This window comes from Staurois parvus, unplaced genomic scaffold, assembly GCF_062004578.1.
Source record: "Staurois parvus isolate SC_StPar_1 unplaced genomic scaffold, SC_StPar_1.0 ptg000025l, whole genome shotgun sequence".
NCBI classification, from domain to species: Eukaryota; Metazoa; Chordata; class Amphibia; order Anura; family Ranidae; genus Staurois; species Staurois parvus.
The window spans coordinates 19,061,840-19,076,471 of record NW_028317821.1 but is presented as its reverse complement, the minus strand read 5'-3'; the positions used below and the strand labels follow the sequence as shown (position 1 = coordinate 19,076,471).

Below are 14,632 nucleotides of genomic sequence, written 5' to 3'. Positions count from 1 at the left end.
TGGCACTGGCATCTTAAATGTGGACACCTGGCTGTGAAAGCTTGTGACTTCACATCTGGGTGGCCACTGCGCATGCATGAGCGGTGCTACACATTGTGAATGGTGCCACAGTCTTCTGGGACCTGTCATGTGTCCCAGAAGACTGCAGGGGGGGAAGAGAACTTCCTGCCTAGGCGATCACAGCGAACGTGGGAGCGGGTACCTGTCAAAATCAACTCCACAAAGGTTCCAATCCTTAACAGTGAGCGGGGTACAAGGCCTTAAAGCAGAACTTCCCCTTTAAATTATGACATTAATCTTAAGTTAATTATAAAATTAAATGCAAGAGCAGTGTGCACCTAAACAGTGGCAAAGCTAGACATTCTTTCACCCCGTGTAAAGATTTAGTTTTGGTAATAGTGAAGCTGCACATGTAGAATGAAGGCCAACGTAGATAAGGTTTGATTGAGGCAATTTCAAGCCTCACTTCCATAGCTCTTCTTTTGTAGCGGCAGTGCCCCTCCTAATCCATTGCAGAGATGAGGCTTAAAATCACCTCATAAAGTGCTTCTGCATTCTTCTGTAGATAGGGTTTCCACCTTCTCTTCAGGCCAAACCCAAACATTTTATCATTGCAGGTCAATTTTTTTATATACACTTTTAAATATAGACTTATAAAATTGTAAAAGACTTTGGGCTCCTTTGGGGGCCCCAAGGTGAATAGTAGGTAGGCCAAATTGTGTTAACAGTGGGAAGTCAGTAGAGCAGTAGACAGTGTCAGTAGGGCAGTGGATGGTGTTGAACAGTGTCAGTAGAGAAGTGAACAGTGTCAGTAAGCCAGAGGATGGTGTCAGTAGAGCAGTGGAAGGTGTCAGTTGGGCATTGTGCAGTGTAAGTAGGGCAGTGGACAGTGTCAATAGGGCAGAGGTTGGTGTCAGAAGAGCAGTGGATGGTGTCAGTCAGTTGAGCAGTGGGCGGTGTCAGTAGGGCAGTTGATGGTGTCAGTAGATTTTTACTCATTCATTTCTTTATTATTTTTTTAAATTTTAGGGTTTTTTAATTATTTTTTACAATATTACTTTTTATAATTTGTTTTAGGAGCCCCTTTGGGAGGCTATGATGAAATGGCAGTGTTTTATATCATCTTTGAGACAGAAAAAGAGGGCACAGATTCCCCAATACCGTTCTCTGCAGCTTCAGCTAAACTAGACAGTGAATGAATGGGAAGTGCTCTGTGCTGAGTGGCTTCTGGTTCATTCACAATTCACATTATTTACTATGTTTCACTTGTGAATAGACACAGGCTCAGGCAGCAGAAATAAGAGTAACCTGGACAGGAGGGGCGGCAGGGGCGACATATAGAGGAACTGATCTGCTCCACTTTCCTCCTGCAGCCACTGAATTACGGTGGGAGGGAGAGGAGGAGAAGCTGGCTTTCTTTGGCTATAGGAGGAAAATGGAGTGGATCAGTTCCTGTATATGCCACCCCTCCTGTCCATGTGTGACAGGGAAGAGCATGGCTCCCTGGACCATGGGGATGGTGACACACCATAGATAAAATTGTCCCTATAGATAAAATAAAAGTTAGGCATACCCTGGTTAGGCCCATCAGCACTGAATAAAACTGTCCTACTGCTGTAAGGGACCGCCTGGCGGTACCACTAGCACTCCACTGAATAGACGTCCCCAGCGCACGGAATCTAAGTCCCAGGGTGCTTGTTCACCAGGGCCCCTGATGGTGGGGATGGACTTGGAGCCCCCCGAGACCAGGTCGTGGCTACTGGGTGCGTCCGGCAGTGGTAGTGGTATGCGCCAAGGGCTCCCACGGGGAAGAGTCTGATGTGAGGAGGTCAGAAGACCCCACTGCAAGGGATGGATGGATGAGCAAGGTCAGACGGGCCGGGTCGGTAACAGAGAGGACGGCAAGGTACAAGGCAGCGGGCATAGAATGGTCGGGTCACACGCCCGGTCAGCAACAGCAGGTCAAATCCAATCAGGGGCATTCAAGAGAGAGGTCAGGCAAAGCAAGGGTCAGGATAGGAGAAAACAGCAAGGTCAGGTACAATCCGGGTCACAACTTACAATTCACAGGTTCACAGGATGCAGGGAAGACCAGAAGGCACTGAATGACAGCTCAGGGCCATTTAAATATCCCGCCCTGTGCTGCCATTGGTGCCCAGCGGGCGGCCGCGGCTTCTGCTGCGCATGCGCGAACTCGAACACCGCGGCCGGCCCGGACCTAGTGCCCGTGTCCCTGCACAGGGCGGTGCACTGCGCCTGCGCCGGGACCATCGCGGCGGGGATCGGAGAGATCCCTGACATTGCCCCCCCCCCCCCTACGGGCAACCTCCGGATGCCCACCCGATCTCTCCACCACGGGTGATCGCGAAAAAACCTCCGGACAAGTCTGGGTGCATGGACATTATGGGCTGGTTCCCAAGAATTGTCCTCAGGGCCATAGCCCTTCCATTTGATAAGGAATTGGGTCTGGCCTCCCCTCCTTCGACACTTCAGGATTGTTTCAACCTCAAATTCTTCTTCTCCCTCGACCGTTACGGCTTCCGGGGGTCTAGATTCCCGGTCAGGGAAGGCATGAGGGACTACTGGCTTCAGCAGGGACACATGGAAGACTGGGTGGATCTTGAGCGTGTCAGGAAGGACGAGTTCGTAGGCCACTTCGTTAACCATCCGTTTAATGCAGAAGGGGCCTATAAATTTGGGTCCCAATTTCTTTGACGGGCAAAGCATTTTTAAATTGGACGTCGCTAGCCAAACCTTCTCCCCAGGCCGCAATACCAGATCTCCTCTCCGTTTCCTATTGAATGCCTTCCTGTAGTCTTCCTGGGCCCGACTGATGGCCTCTTGAAGCTTCTTATTGTTCGCGGAGAAGAACGTCACCACATCTTGCGTTGCTGGTACTGGGCATTCCGTGACCAAATCCGGGAGGAAGACTGGGTGAAAGCCATAGTTGGCAAAGAACGGGGACTGTCCCGTCGCTGCGTGGCGGGCATTGTTGTACGCAAATTCCGCTAGGGGTAGAAGTGGCATCCAGTCATCTTGAGTAAATGAAGTGTAGCATCTTAGGTATTGCTCTAGGGTCTGATTGGTCCTTTCGGTTTGACCGTTAGTTTGAGGGTGGAACGCAGAGGAGAGAGACAATTTGATGTCCAGGGCTTTGCACAGTGCTCTCCAAAATCTGGACGTGAACTGGACCCCCCGGTCCGAGACAATGTCTTCGGGGACCCCATGCAGCCTTATTACCTCACGAATGAAGACTTGCGCAGTCTCGGCCGCCGAGGGGGTTTTCTTCAACGGGATGAAGTGGGCCATCTTGGACAAGCGGTCCACGACCACCAGGATTGCCGTGTGGTCTTGTGATGGTGGAAGCTCGACTATAAAATCTAACGAGATCTTTTGCCAAGACCGTTCAGGAATCGGTAAGGGTCGCAGCAGACCCCAAACCTTGTTTCTTGCTGGCTTGTTCTTCTGGCAGGTGATACAGGACCTTACATAGCCCTTACAATGTTTAGCCATGTCCGGCCACCAGAATGAGCGTCGGAGAAGTTCCAGGGTCTTTTCTGGGCCAAAGTGCCCCGCCATCGGGTGGTCATGGCAATGCCCCAAGACCAGGGTTCGGGCTTCCTCCGGCACCACAATTCGATCTTCCCTCCATAGGAGTCCCCCCTTGTTCTGGAGCGGCCCTCCGCCTGGGGTAGAGATTGTTGTGGATGCCTCCATTAGCTTGGAACGAAGGTCCGACTGAAGGGCCAAGAAGTTACCCGAGGACAGGATGGTGTCGGGTACTGGGATCTCCTTGGCGTCCTCGTACATACGTGATAACGCATCGGGCTTAGTGTTCTTTGATCCAGGCCGGTACGTAATGTGGAAGTTGAATCTTGAAAAGAATAGTGCCCATCTTGCCTGTCGCGGGCGAAGACGCTTGGCGGTGCTCAGATATTCCAAGTTTTTGTGGTCAGTAAATATTAAGATGGGGTGCACCGCACCTTCCAGTAGGTACCTCCATTCCTCTAACGCCGTCTTGATCGCCAGTAGCTCTCGATCCCCGATATCATAATTCTTCTCCGCTGGGGTAAGCTTCCATGAGAAGAATGCTACAGGATGGAGCAGTTCCTTGGTGCCTTTCCGCTGGGAGAGGATGGAACCTACCGCATTCTCTGATGCATCTACTTCCAAGATATAGGGCAGGGCGGCGTCTGGGTGACCCAAAATGGGTGCCGAGGTGAACAGCTTCTTCAAGGCTTCAAAAGCTTCCTGCGCCTCTGGTGTCCATCTGAACCGAGTTCCCAGCTTGGTTAGCTGAGTAATGGGGGAGACCAGACCCGAGAAGTTCTTGATGAACTTCCGGTAAAAATTCGCAAAACCGACAAATCGTTGGACGCCTTTCCTGTCCGTGGGTTCAGGCCAATCCAGTATTGCGGCGACTTTCTGGGGATCCATCGCGACCCCCGCAGTGGACATAATCAGGCCCAAAAAGGCAATGCTGGATTGTTCAAAACAACATTTCTCTGCCTTGGCGTACAACCCATGCTGCCGCAATCGCCCCAATACCTTTGCTACATGTATTCTGTGTTCCCCCAAAGAAGGGGAGAAAATCAGAATGTCGTCTAAATAAACGATAACAAAGACATCCAGAAAGTCTCTAAAAATATCATTCACAAAGTGTTGAAACGTGGCTGGAGCATTACACAACCCGAACGGCATGACCAAATATTCAAAATGGCGAAGCGGGTGCGGAAGGCCGTCTTCCACTCGTCCCCCTCCCTTATGCGAACCAAGTTGTACGCCCCCCTCAAATCCAGCTTTGTAAAAACCACTGCTGTTTTTAAACTTTGGAACAACTCTGGCACTAACGGCAGTGGGTAACGGTTCTTTATCGTGACCCTGTTCAATTCCCTGTAATCTATACACGGCCTTAAGGTTTTGTCCTTTTTTTCAACAAAGAAAATTCCCGCCCCCGCCGGTGAAGTGGAGTGGCGGATGAACCCCTTCTGGAGACTGTCATCGAGATATTCCTTTAGGGCCCCCAGTTGGAGCTCTGAAAGGGGGAAGATTCGCCCAAAAGGAATTTCTGAACCGGGTAACAGGTCAATGGGACAGTCATAAGGGCGGTGGGGGGGTAGAGAATCGGCTCCCCGTTTGCTGAACACATCTAGAAACCCATGGTAGACTGCAGGGATTACTTGTTTTAGTTCAGCTTCCCCCTCAGAGCACAGGAGGATTTGGGGGATCCCCGGGCCCGAAGTGCGGCAGTATACCCGACAGTATGGGGAAGGGAACGAGATTACTCCGGTTTCCCAGTCAATCTGGGGGTTATGGGCCCGTAACCATGGGAGCCCCAGAATGACTGGGAAGAGGGGTGAAGCTATAGCGTCCAGGCGAAGGAGTTCCTGGTGCTGGCCGGCAATGACAGTGGTGATGGAGGGGGTTTCCTGGTTCACTACCCCCGATTTTATTCGGGAACCGTCGGCCAAATAAATATTGAACCCTTTCCGTTTAAATTGGAGAGGAATACCCTGTTGGTGAGCAAAATTAATGTCCAAGAAGCAGCTGCATGCCCCCGAATCAATTATGGCCGATACTTCCACGGTCCTTTCTGGAAGCTGAAAGGAAAGGGGCACCACTAAGTATTGGGATGGACCAACATTGCCAATGGATAAGGAAGAAGAGGTGCACTTACTCAGTTTCTGTGGGCAGGATCGTACCATATGGCCAGCTTCACCACAGTAAAGGCACAGGTTCTGGGATTGTCTGCGCTGATATTCCTCTGGAGATAGTTTAGGCCGTGCCAGGCCGAGTTGCATGGGATATCTCCAGGTGGCCGGTTCTGGACGTTTGGCCTAGGTGCTTGACTGGGACCTTGAAAAGACCCCCAGGAATTTCCTTGACCCTGGCCGGACCTCTCAAACCTGCGTTCCCGCAGTCTACGGTCAATTTTAATGGTCAGTGCTATTAAGTCCTCTAAAGTCTCAGGCACCTCCACCCGGGCGAGCTCATCCTTCAGACCTTCTGATAGGCCTATACAGAACTGATGCAGGAGTGCGAATTCGTTCCAGCGTGTGTCCCCCATCCAGCGCCTAAACTCAGACGCGTACTCCTCCGCCGCTCGGCGGCCGTGCCGGAGCGTGTACAAAGTAGCTTCAGCAGAAGCTGCCCGCTGCGGGTCATCATACAGGATGGCCATGGCATCAAAAAAAATGTCAACCGAACTAAGGTGAGGGTCATTTTTTCCCCGTAATCGGTGGGCCCAGTCTTGGGGTTCACCCTGCAGGAGGGAGATGACGAACCCCACCTTCATGAATTCAGTCACGAAGGTCCGGGGTTGTAACTCAAAATAAAGAAGACAGGACTCACGGAATGACCTGAAGCGTGTGCGGTCCCCGTGAAAACGTTCCGGTAAGGGTACTCGGGGGTCGGCCGCCGGGAGTGGTGCGGAAGCCCCAGAAACCAGCACAGGGGCTGCTACGGCTGGGGGTGCGGGGACCGCGGCCTGTGGGGCAGGAATGGATATAGTGCAGGTCTGGAATTGGGTTTCAATCTGCTGGCATCTATCCTGCAGGGCCGATACGGCCTGAGTCAAATTAGACAAGTGCCTGCAGATCTCCTCAAGCGGCGAGGGCCCTCCTCTAGACTCAGTCATGGCCTTCTGGTACTGTAAGGGACCGCCTGGCGGTACCACTAGCACTCCACTGAATAGGCGTCCCCAGCGCACGGAATCTAAGTCCCAGGATGCTTGTTCACCAGGGCCCCTGATGGTGGGGATGGACTTGGAGCCCCCCGAGACCAGGTCGTGGCTACTGGGTGCGTCCGGCAGTGGTAGTGGTATGCGCCAAGGGCTCCCGCGGGGAAGAGTCTGATGTGAGGAGGTCAGAAGACCCCACTGCAAGGGATGGATGGATGGATGAGCAAGGTCAGACGGGCCGGGTCGGTAACAGAGAGGACGGCAAGGTACAAGGCAGCGGGCATAGAATGGTCGGGTCACACGCCCGGTCAGCAACAGCAGGTCAAATCCAATCAGGGGCATTCAAGAGAGAGGTCAGGCAAAGCAAGGGTCAGGATAGGAGAAAACAGCAAGGTCAGGTACAATCCGGGTCACAACTTACAATTCACAGGTTCACAGGTTCACAGGATGCAGGGAAGACCAGAAGGCACTGAATGACAGCTCAGGGCCATTTAAATATTCCGCCCTGCGCTGCCATTGGTGCCCAGCGGGCGGCCGCAGCTTCTACTGTGCATGCGCGAACTCGAACGCCGCGGCCAGCCCGGACCTAGTGCCCGTGTCCCTGCACAGGGCGGTGCACTGCGCCTGCACTGGGACCATCGCGGCGGGGATCGGAGAGATCCCTGACAACTGCTGGCCAATTTTACACTGCGGTATCCTCTTCTTTTTTTTTTTATTTAAAGAAGCTCTTTATTTAAATGCTAACAGGTGAAATCAGCCATACACAGCTTGGCTGATTCTTGTTGGCACTACTTGGCACAACAAAAGCCACTTTCAAATTGAAGAAATTGGATGTAAAATTGTCAGCTGAATAGTGATTGCATCCTATCAGATGGAGTGTCCATTTAGGTATTCAGGCTTTGGCTGTCTAAATATAATAGAAGTGTAGATCCTTCGATCCAAACCGTTTAGCATGGATAGGGGGAATCACTGTATTTCTGTCATTCAGCTCGCAGGGCCAAAAATTATTCCATATTTATTCAGCAGCTGACTTAATAAATGTAGGCCTAACCCAATGACCCTTACACAATGAGCTGCATGAACAGTTACAATATTTTTGGATCTTCCCTTTTCCATGAAAAAAAAATGTCACAAGCACTGGATTGTTTAAGAGATCATTAAGAGATCATTGTAACAGCAGTAAAGTAGATCTGCTATGTATGGTTCTATTAGCATGTGGTCTCTTCTTCCTTGCTACAGCATGTATTCTTCCAGCACTGGGAGGTATAGACATTACCAGAATGCACCTGCTGGGTTATATGGCACCTACAAGATAGGTCTCCGCCCAGCCTGTCAGTCAAGCTCACTATTTAGCAGTACTCAGGACCAACACCTGTTTCCTGAGCATTAGGTTTATTGCCAAACCCTATTCTATGTTATTTATTTCCTGTGTTCCTGTTTTTCCATTTACCAACTTCAGTTTGTATCTAACTACGCTTGTTCATTGCTCACCCTGACCTTTTGCCTGACAATCTGGTTCTCTCTGTGCTTCAGAAACAGCCTCTTTAACCCATTAGAGGGATTCCTCTCTCTGCTCCCACCTACAAGGTGGTATTTCTTGTAGCCCGTGCCATCACCTCTGCCATTCAAGTGTCAGGTTTTTGAGGTTTTTTTTGCTGCAAGTCAAGGTACTAAATCTAACTCTTCCATGTTGCTGCTTCTATTTTTTCTATTTTTTCATTGGCTCCTTGATACAGACTTCCAACTCTTTTGAAACACCAGTCTCCGTCTTTTCTGTTTTCCTATCAATACCCTCACAATTTCAGACCCAGGAATTCAGTTGAGGCCAACATGGAAAGCTGTTTTACATGAAAGAAGCATGTGTATTCATCACCAAGAGAACTCTTTGTATCCATCATCACCTCTGTTAGACCAGTATCTCTACTGGTGACCTTATCTTGCAAGGGACCCAGTTTTTAGTTTTTGCATAGGAACAAGGTAATGTTTAAGACTAGGACTTTCTTTCCTTTTTTAAAGGTAATACCTAGGCTATATTTCCACCTCTTCCTGTACTTCCTTCAACAGGATAGGGATGAAAATATACACATTGTAAATGAATAATTATTTTAAAAAAAAGTCTAAAAATTACACTTTATGCCTGCTGTCTTTTTTCTTTTTAAATAAATTTAATGTGAGATATGGCAATAAGGTTCATTAACATACATTGCTTTGATACACAAAAATGATGCACACAGGTATGCTGTGACATGCAACAAGTGTCAAAGCCAAAGTTACATTGTGGAGGGGTTTCCAGTCTCTGTCCAGTTGTGGGCATTGCTTAAGGCACCCTAGTGGGGACACTGTGGAACTGCACTCACTAACACCTACACCATAAGCAGGGGCAGCAGTCATGTGAAATCAACACTAAGGGGATACTCCAGACTTAGAAGCGAGCAGTACACTTGCATAGTTAAAGTGGAATTCCAGCTGAAAAATAAACTGTAGCTGCTTACTTTTAAAATACAGACACTTACTTGTCCCTTGGTCCAGCGGTGTCCTCGCCACAGCTGGTTTCACTGGCCGTCTTCTCTCCAGTGTGGGCACCCAGCTGTGACAGCTTGCAACTTCACAGCCGGGTACCCACTGTGCATGCACGAAAAGAGCTGCGCTTTATGAATGGCCCCATAGTCTTCTGAGACCTGTCGCCTGTCCCAGAAGACTACTGGGAGAGGAGGGGGGAACAACTTCGACTTATGATCGCCTAGCCGATTGTCAAATTAGGGTACCCGCTCCCCCCGCTTACCCAAAGGTGCCAATCCTTAATGGGGAGTGGGGGACAAAGGCTTAAAGCAGAACTTCCCCTTTTGGGTGGAGCTCCACTTTAACTCCTTGTAATACATAGCCATACTTCTTACACTATTGGCATGTCTGAGCCGATATCGCAGAGCATGTACCAGTCTATACCAACTTAGCAGCCCTGTCACCTCACTCTCAGTGACAATGTTCTGTATATTATTATATCAATATTGGAAACTCCATGCTTGTTCTCCTCCCGAGGGCCTCTCTACATCTCTCTCTGTGACTCCAGGCTAAGTCCCTAGGTACTTCATGAGGTCGATCCCAGTATGTGGGAAACCGGTCACTAGAGAAGGGGCCAAGTGACACAAAATAAAGTAGTCATAAGCTTCCTTGTGACAGCACTCCGGTCATTAGAACTCTATACTGAATCTTCTCTAACTTCTCTAGTCCCCTAGTAATAAGCCTTGTTTTTTTCTACGCCTTACATGCACCCCTTTAGAGACTTCAGACAAGGCAATATTATTATAGAGAGGGCTTCAAGATTCCTAGAATTCCCCACCCCCCAAATCCTGTTGCTACTTAGAAGAGCCCCCCTGTCCCCTCAACATGCAGGCTTTGCATCCCCCCTTGCAAGGTACCTCCCAATGTTGACAAGCATGTGTGCTGGTATTGTTTAGGAAAGGAGGGCCACACATTTGAACCTCCTTTCTTGACCACCCAGTCTGCATGACTGGATAAAGTCTGGTTTCAATTTTTATAGGAACTCTATCCAAATCATTATTTTTAACATGTATACTGTCCCTTTAAAGAAAGGGGAAGGGTGGTAAAGCCTCTCTGTTATATTAGAGAATCTAACCCTTTCTCTCATGGATGAAATTTTGGAAAATGTAGTTGTAATTTCATTTTAGTAGTTCCAGTTCTCAGATTTCACGTCTGCTGCTTTATCTGCTTCATCTCCAACTGTTTAGTTTTAATTAGAATCTGCTCTTATCTTAAGACTCTTGAGCAGCACAAAGGTTTAACGGTATCCCTTCCTCTGTCAGAAATGTTTTAGTAGTCATATTAATCATATGGTAACCAATTAAAAGAAATAGAAGACAATGCATAGTTAACTCAGTTATCTGCTAAATCAATACTTTCTTTATTAGGCAATTTACCCAAGAAAATTGTACAGCTTATCAGGCCAGTGCCAAAGATACAATATAATGACCTTTCGCAGGATGCCAGACTGAACGTCTTTCCAAAGAACGACTAATCTTCCTGCACTGCATAATGTTATGGTGAACAGAGACTGCAAAGAGCCCATGTGCCGAATAATAGTTTGGGTCCCTCACAGGTGCACCCTTTACCAGGATGTCCCCGATATTAATGACCTATATGTGGCCACTAGTTGACCTCTAACATATCTGCACTTCTTCCCAGCTTCACTTTAAGTCTTTCTTCAATTTCCACTTACATTACCCACTTTCGCTCCATTAATGCTAGTCAGGTGTTCTTTGAAACCACTGCCATTTCAGCTAGCACAGCTAGATTGCACTTTAAAAAGTCAAAGTGTACATGAGCTAAAACAAATATTAGTAATTGTATATATTTCCTATTATCTTCAGAGCACTCTGAAAACTAAAGTATCATAATGTGTAAAGCATGATTGAAGAAAAGCCCAGGGCAAATTGTGAAACTGATCAGTAAGCTGCTAAGGATAAGGCGGCTTTCACACTGCTCTGTTGAAATTATTTTTTAAAAATGCGTAATGCACATGCATTTTTGCCATGTTTTCTGTACCCCTGACTCCAATCATGCACCTGTGAAACCTGGAAATGTGACAAAAAATACATCAAAAATCCAATGCAGGGGCATTTTGTATGCATTTTAATGCGTTTTTGTGTATTTTCTATAGAATTCAATGGAAGATGCATTTTTAGTGTGCTTTTGAAAAGCACATCAAAGTTGCAGCATCATGCAGGACATATGCATTAAAATGGATCAGTGTAAAAGGTCCCTAAATAGGGTTGCCACCTCTTCACTTAAAAACCAAACACATATTTATTACACAGATTCTGTTGCTGATTAAGGTGGTAATGAAACTTAGTGCCTTACCTGCATTAAATTAGCCTCAGAACCTGTGTAATTATTACATGTTTGGCTTTAAAGGGATGAGGTTGCAACCCTATCCCTAAATAGATAAAGACTACAACTGAGCAGAACTGTGCACAAAGTCAACTTGTTTACTTTTATCTGAGCCTAATTATTCCATATGGTTTCAGAATCATTAGGCCTCTAAACGTTTCTTTAGGTGGAATATAGTCCTATGGTTATCTTATTCTGTGCTATGTACAGGGCAGATGGAATGGCAAACAAGATGATGGCCTTACACACATTGGCTGGGAAGGGCAATCAGGGCTGTATTCCCCATAAAGTGATTGACAAAAAGAGAATATGTAGCTGCTTCATCTGATAAAATATTCTGAAGAAATACACCAATAACAGCTGCAATTGATCACAGCAGTGTTTGGAATATAGGAGGTACTGTGCATATCTACTGTCTGAAAAACTATATATATATATATATTTTTTTTTTTTAACTGCGCCACTTGCTTACTAGCCACAACATCAAATACAGACCCATCAAGTCATCAAATATCACTACCATGCACTCTGTCTCCTAAAGCATCATGTTATCTCAAAGATATTCTACTATTTTACATAGTGTAAATAGTCTTTGTGCTGGTTCACTATATTCCACCATTCCCTCAGGCAGGTACCCGTATGAGCCAATATTGGTATAACTTAACCAACAGCCACACTAATCCTCTCAAGATCTCCTTCTCTCTCCATCCCTACTGCACAGCACAGTACATTATTCTCATTGCTGCCTTTGAAGACATGGTCTATGATTTGTTGCATGTATATCAACACTAGCGGGCAATGGTCTAAAGAGGGACCAGTTTCAGGGAGCATTACAGATCCTGGATGTTGTTACTTACCAGAAGTACCATTTTTGGCACAAATGTGCTGAGGAGCGAATGACCTTGTCATCATTAAGGAAGTTACTGGGATACTGCTTTTGGGACATACTGTATGCCAGGATATAGTCATTGAAGCTAGTTGCTAATGAGGTAGGGCTGGATTGGAACTTTCACTCCAGCTAGAATTCTAGTATACAACTATTATGTTTGAACTATAGATTCACAAATGATTCCAAAGAATTCTGCAGCTACAAATATGAATACTATGTACCTATTACATAATTTTTGAAAAAGGTTTGGGACTATAATTTCCGTTATGCATAGGCAGCAAATCTGCCAGTACCAACACAAGTGATGTATAGTTGTACTCTGGCAACTATCTACATGGGTAGTATATGGGTGTTCTGTGGCTTTAACACAAATTTGGAATCATAGCTCCTTGCATGCATTGTTAAGGAACATGTGTGTTTTAAGTATTCCTTTCACAATTTCTAGTTCTGCAACTTTATCGATTTTAAAGGAGAAGTATAGCCAATGCTCTTTTGGCTGTACTCTTCCTGTGGATCACCATGTAGCATTAAAGTAGGGAATACACGTATCGAAATGTGGCTGGTTCAGCAGGAACCAGCAGAATTTTGATGTGTGTATTTCCATCTCTGTTCAACAGAAGCCAGTATAACGGCCAGCTTCTGTTGAACAGTTCTGCTGTAAAACCAACATTCAATCATCCAGTGCAACCTATGGCTGCAGCAAGGATCTGTGCTGTCTGACAAGATGGAAGTCTCTGCTGACAGAATACAATAGTGCAGTGGGAGAGATCCCATCATCCACATCTGTTGTGTGCATGTGGGGATTTGAACAAAAAGAAAACTCTGCATATATACCCAGTTTTATTCCTAACTAAGGGTTCTTTAACATGCTAAATAAACAGCAAATGTTTTGAACCACTGATTCTGTTCAAATCTTCAGAAAGAAAAAAAGTAAAAGCATGTTGCCCAGGAAATGGTTCAGCAACCTGAAATTTACAATACACATAATGTAATCAGTAACAACAGAAGCTGCAGCAATTAAAAGGACAAGACAACACTTTAAGCTAACCACGTAACAGATTCCCACTCAGCATACATAAGGTCAAGGTAGGATTTGCTAGTCTGCACATTCACAAGGCCCAGAAGACTTTTTCACTTGGGTGCCAAGTTACCAACAGTAGGATATTTCAGGTGCATGGCTGCCTTGTGCAATAGGTGAATGGAAAATGGAAGCAATGTGCAAGTAAATTATGGGGCATATTAAATCGTTGGAACCTCACTAGTCTGTCCAGTGCTGGATGCTGACATGAAAGTTGGAAGATTTGCAATTAGTAACCCTTAACTACTTTTTTGGACAGGAGTATTAAAAATAAGAAAATCTTAATGAGGAAGATTGTTACTAATGAACATTTTTAAAAATCTTAATGTACACTCTTTAATTTTATATAACAACTTGACCTTATCCCTCTTACATGATTGTCTTTATCTGCTTCCCACAGCAGCCAGAATAGAGTGCCAGTTATTAGCCCTGAGCTCAGGCAGAGGAGAGGATAGCTTGCATGTGCACCTTACAGCCTGACGTTGTTTGAAATTTCTGCTCTAGAGGTAAGATTGTGCTTTATTATAGCAACCTCATGTTGGAGATTCACTATTTTATGCTACTCTGTGTCATATAAGCTATGGAGCAAATCTAGCAAAATAAAGAATCCTTTATCATTTTTGTGTAGACAAAAAAGGATAGATAGCCATCATGCCTGCAAAGGTACCTCAATATGAAACAGATCTGTACATTCTCCCAAGCTGAGGGCTACATCCTTAGAATACAACAGGATTGCTGTCCAATGTTACATATATGTTTCATAATACAAAATAATCATAAATGATAATTATTCTTCACTTACCATGGATATGTTGATTAGATATGATGTTGGTCCAGTTATGATGGCTGGCCCACTCCAGCTAATATTAATACTTTGTGGGGAGGTAGCAACAACATTGATGTTTTGTGGAGGCCCTTCTGCAGCTATAGTAAATGGTAAAAAGAAAAATATTAATTTTGCTTTGCATTTAACTTTCCTATAAGTAAAAAATATGTAATTTGGAAACTTTTATTTCAGTTTTATGCCAATGGTAGTCAATAGTCGGAATAAAAGTAGAATGCAATGGTAGAATAGCTGGCC

The 14,632-nt window shown here is 46.1% G+C and overlaps 1 protein-coding gene across 1 annotated transcript in view; it reads right to left on the bottom strand.

Annotated features, from left to right (window-relative positions):
• Nucleotides 1-14,632, bottom strand: part of PTPRQ (protein tyrosine phosphatase receptor type Q) — a 221,273-nt gene that overhangs the window by 101,807 nt on the left and 104,834 nt on the right. The window contains exon 20 of the mRNA XM_089652140.1: nucleotides 14,354-14,475. Within this exon, the coding sequence (XP_089508266.1) occupies nucleotides 14,354-14,475 (122 nt within the window). The remainder of the gene's footprint in view (nucleotides 1-14,353; nucleotides 14,476-14,632) is intronic.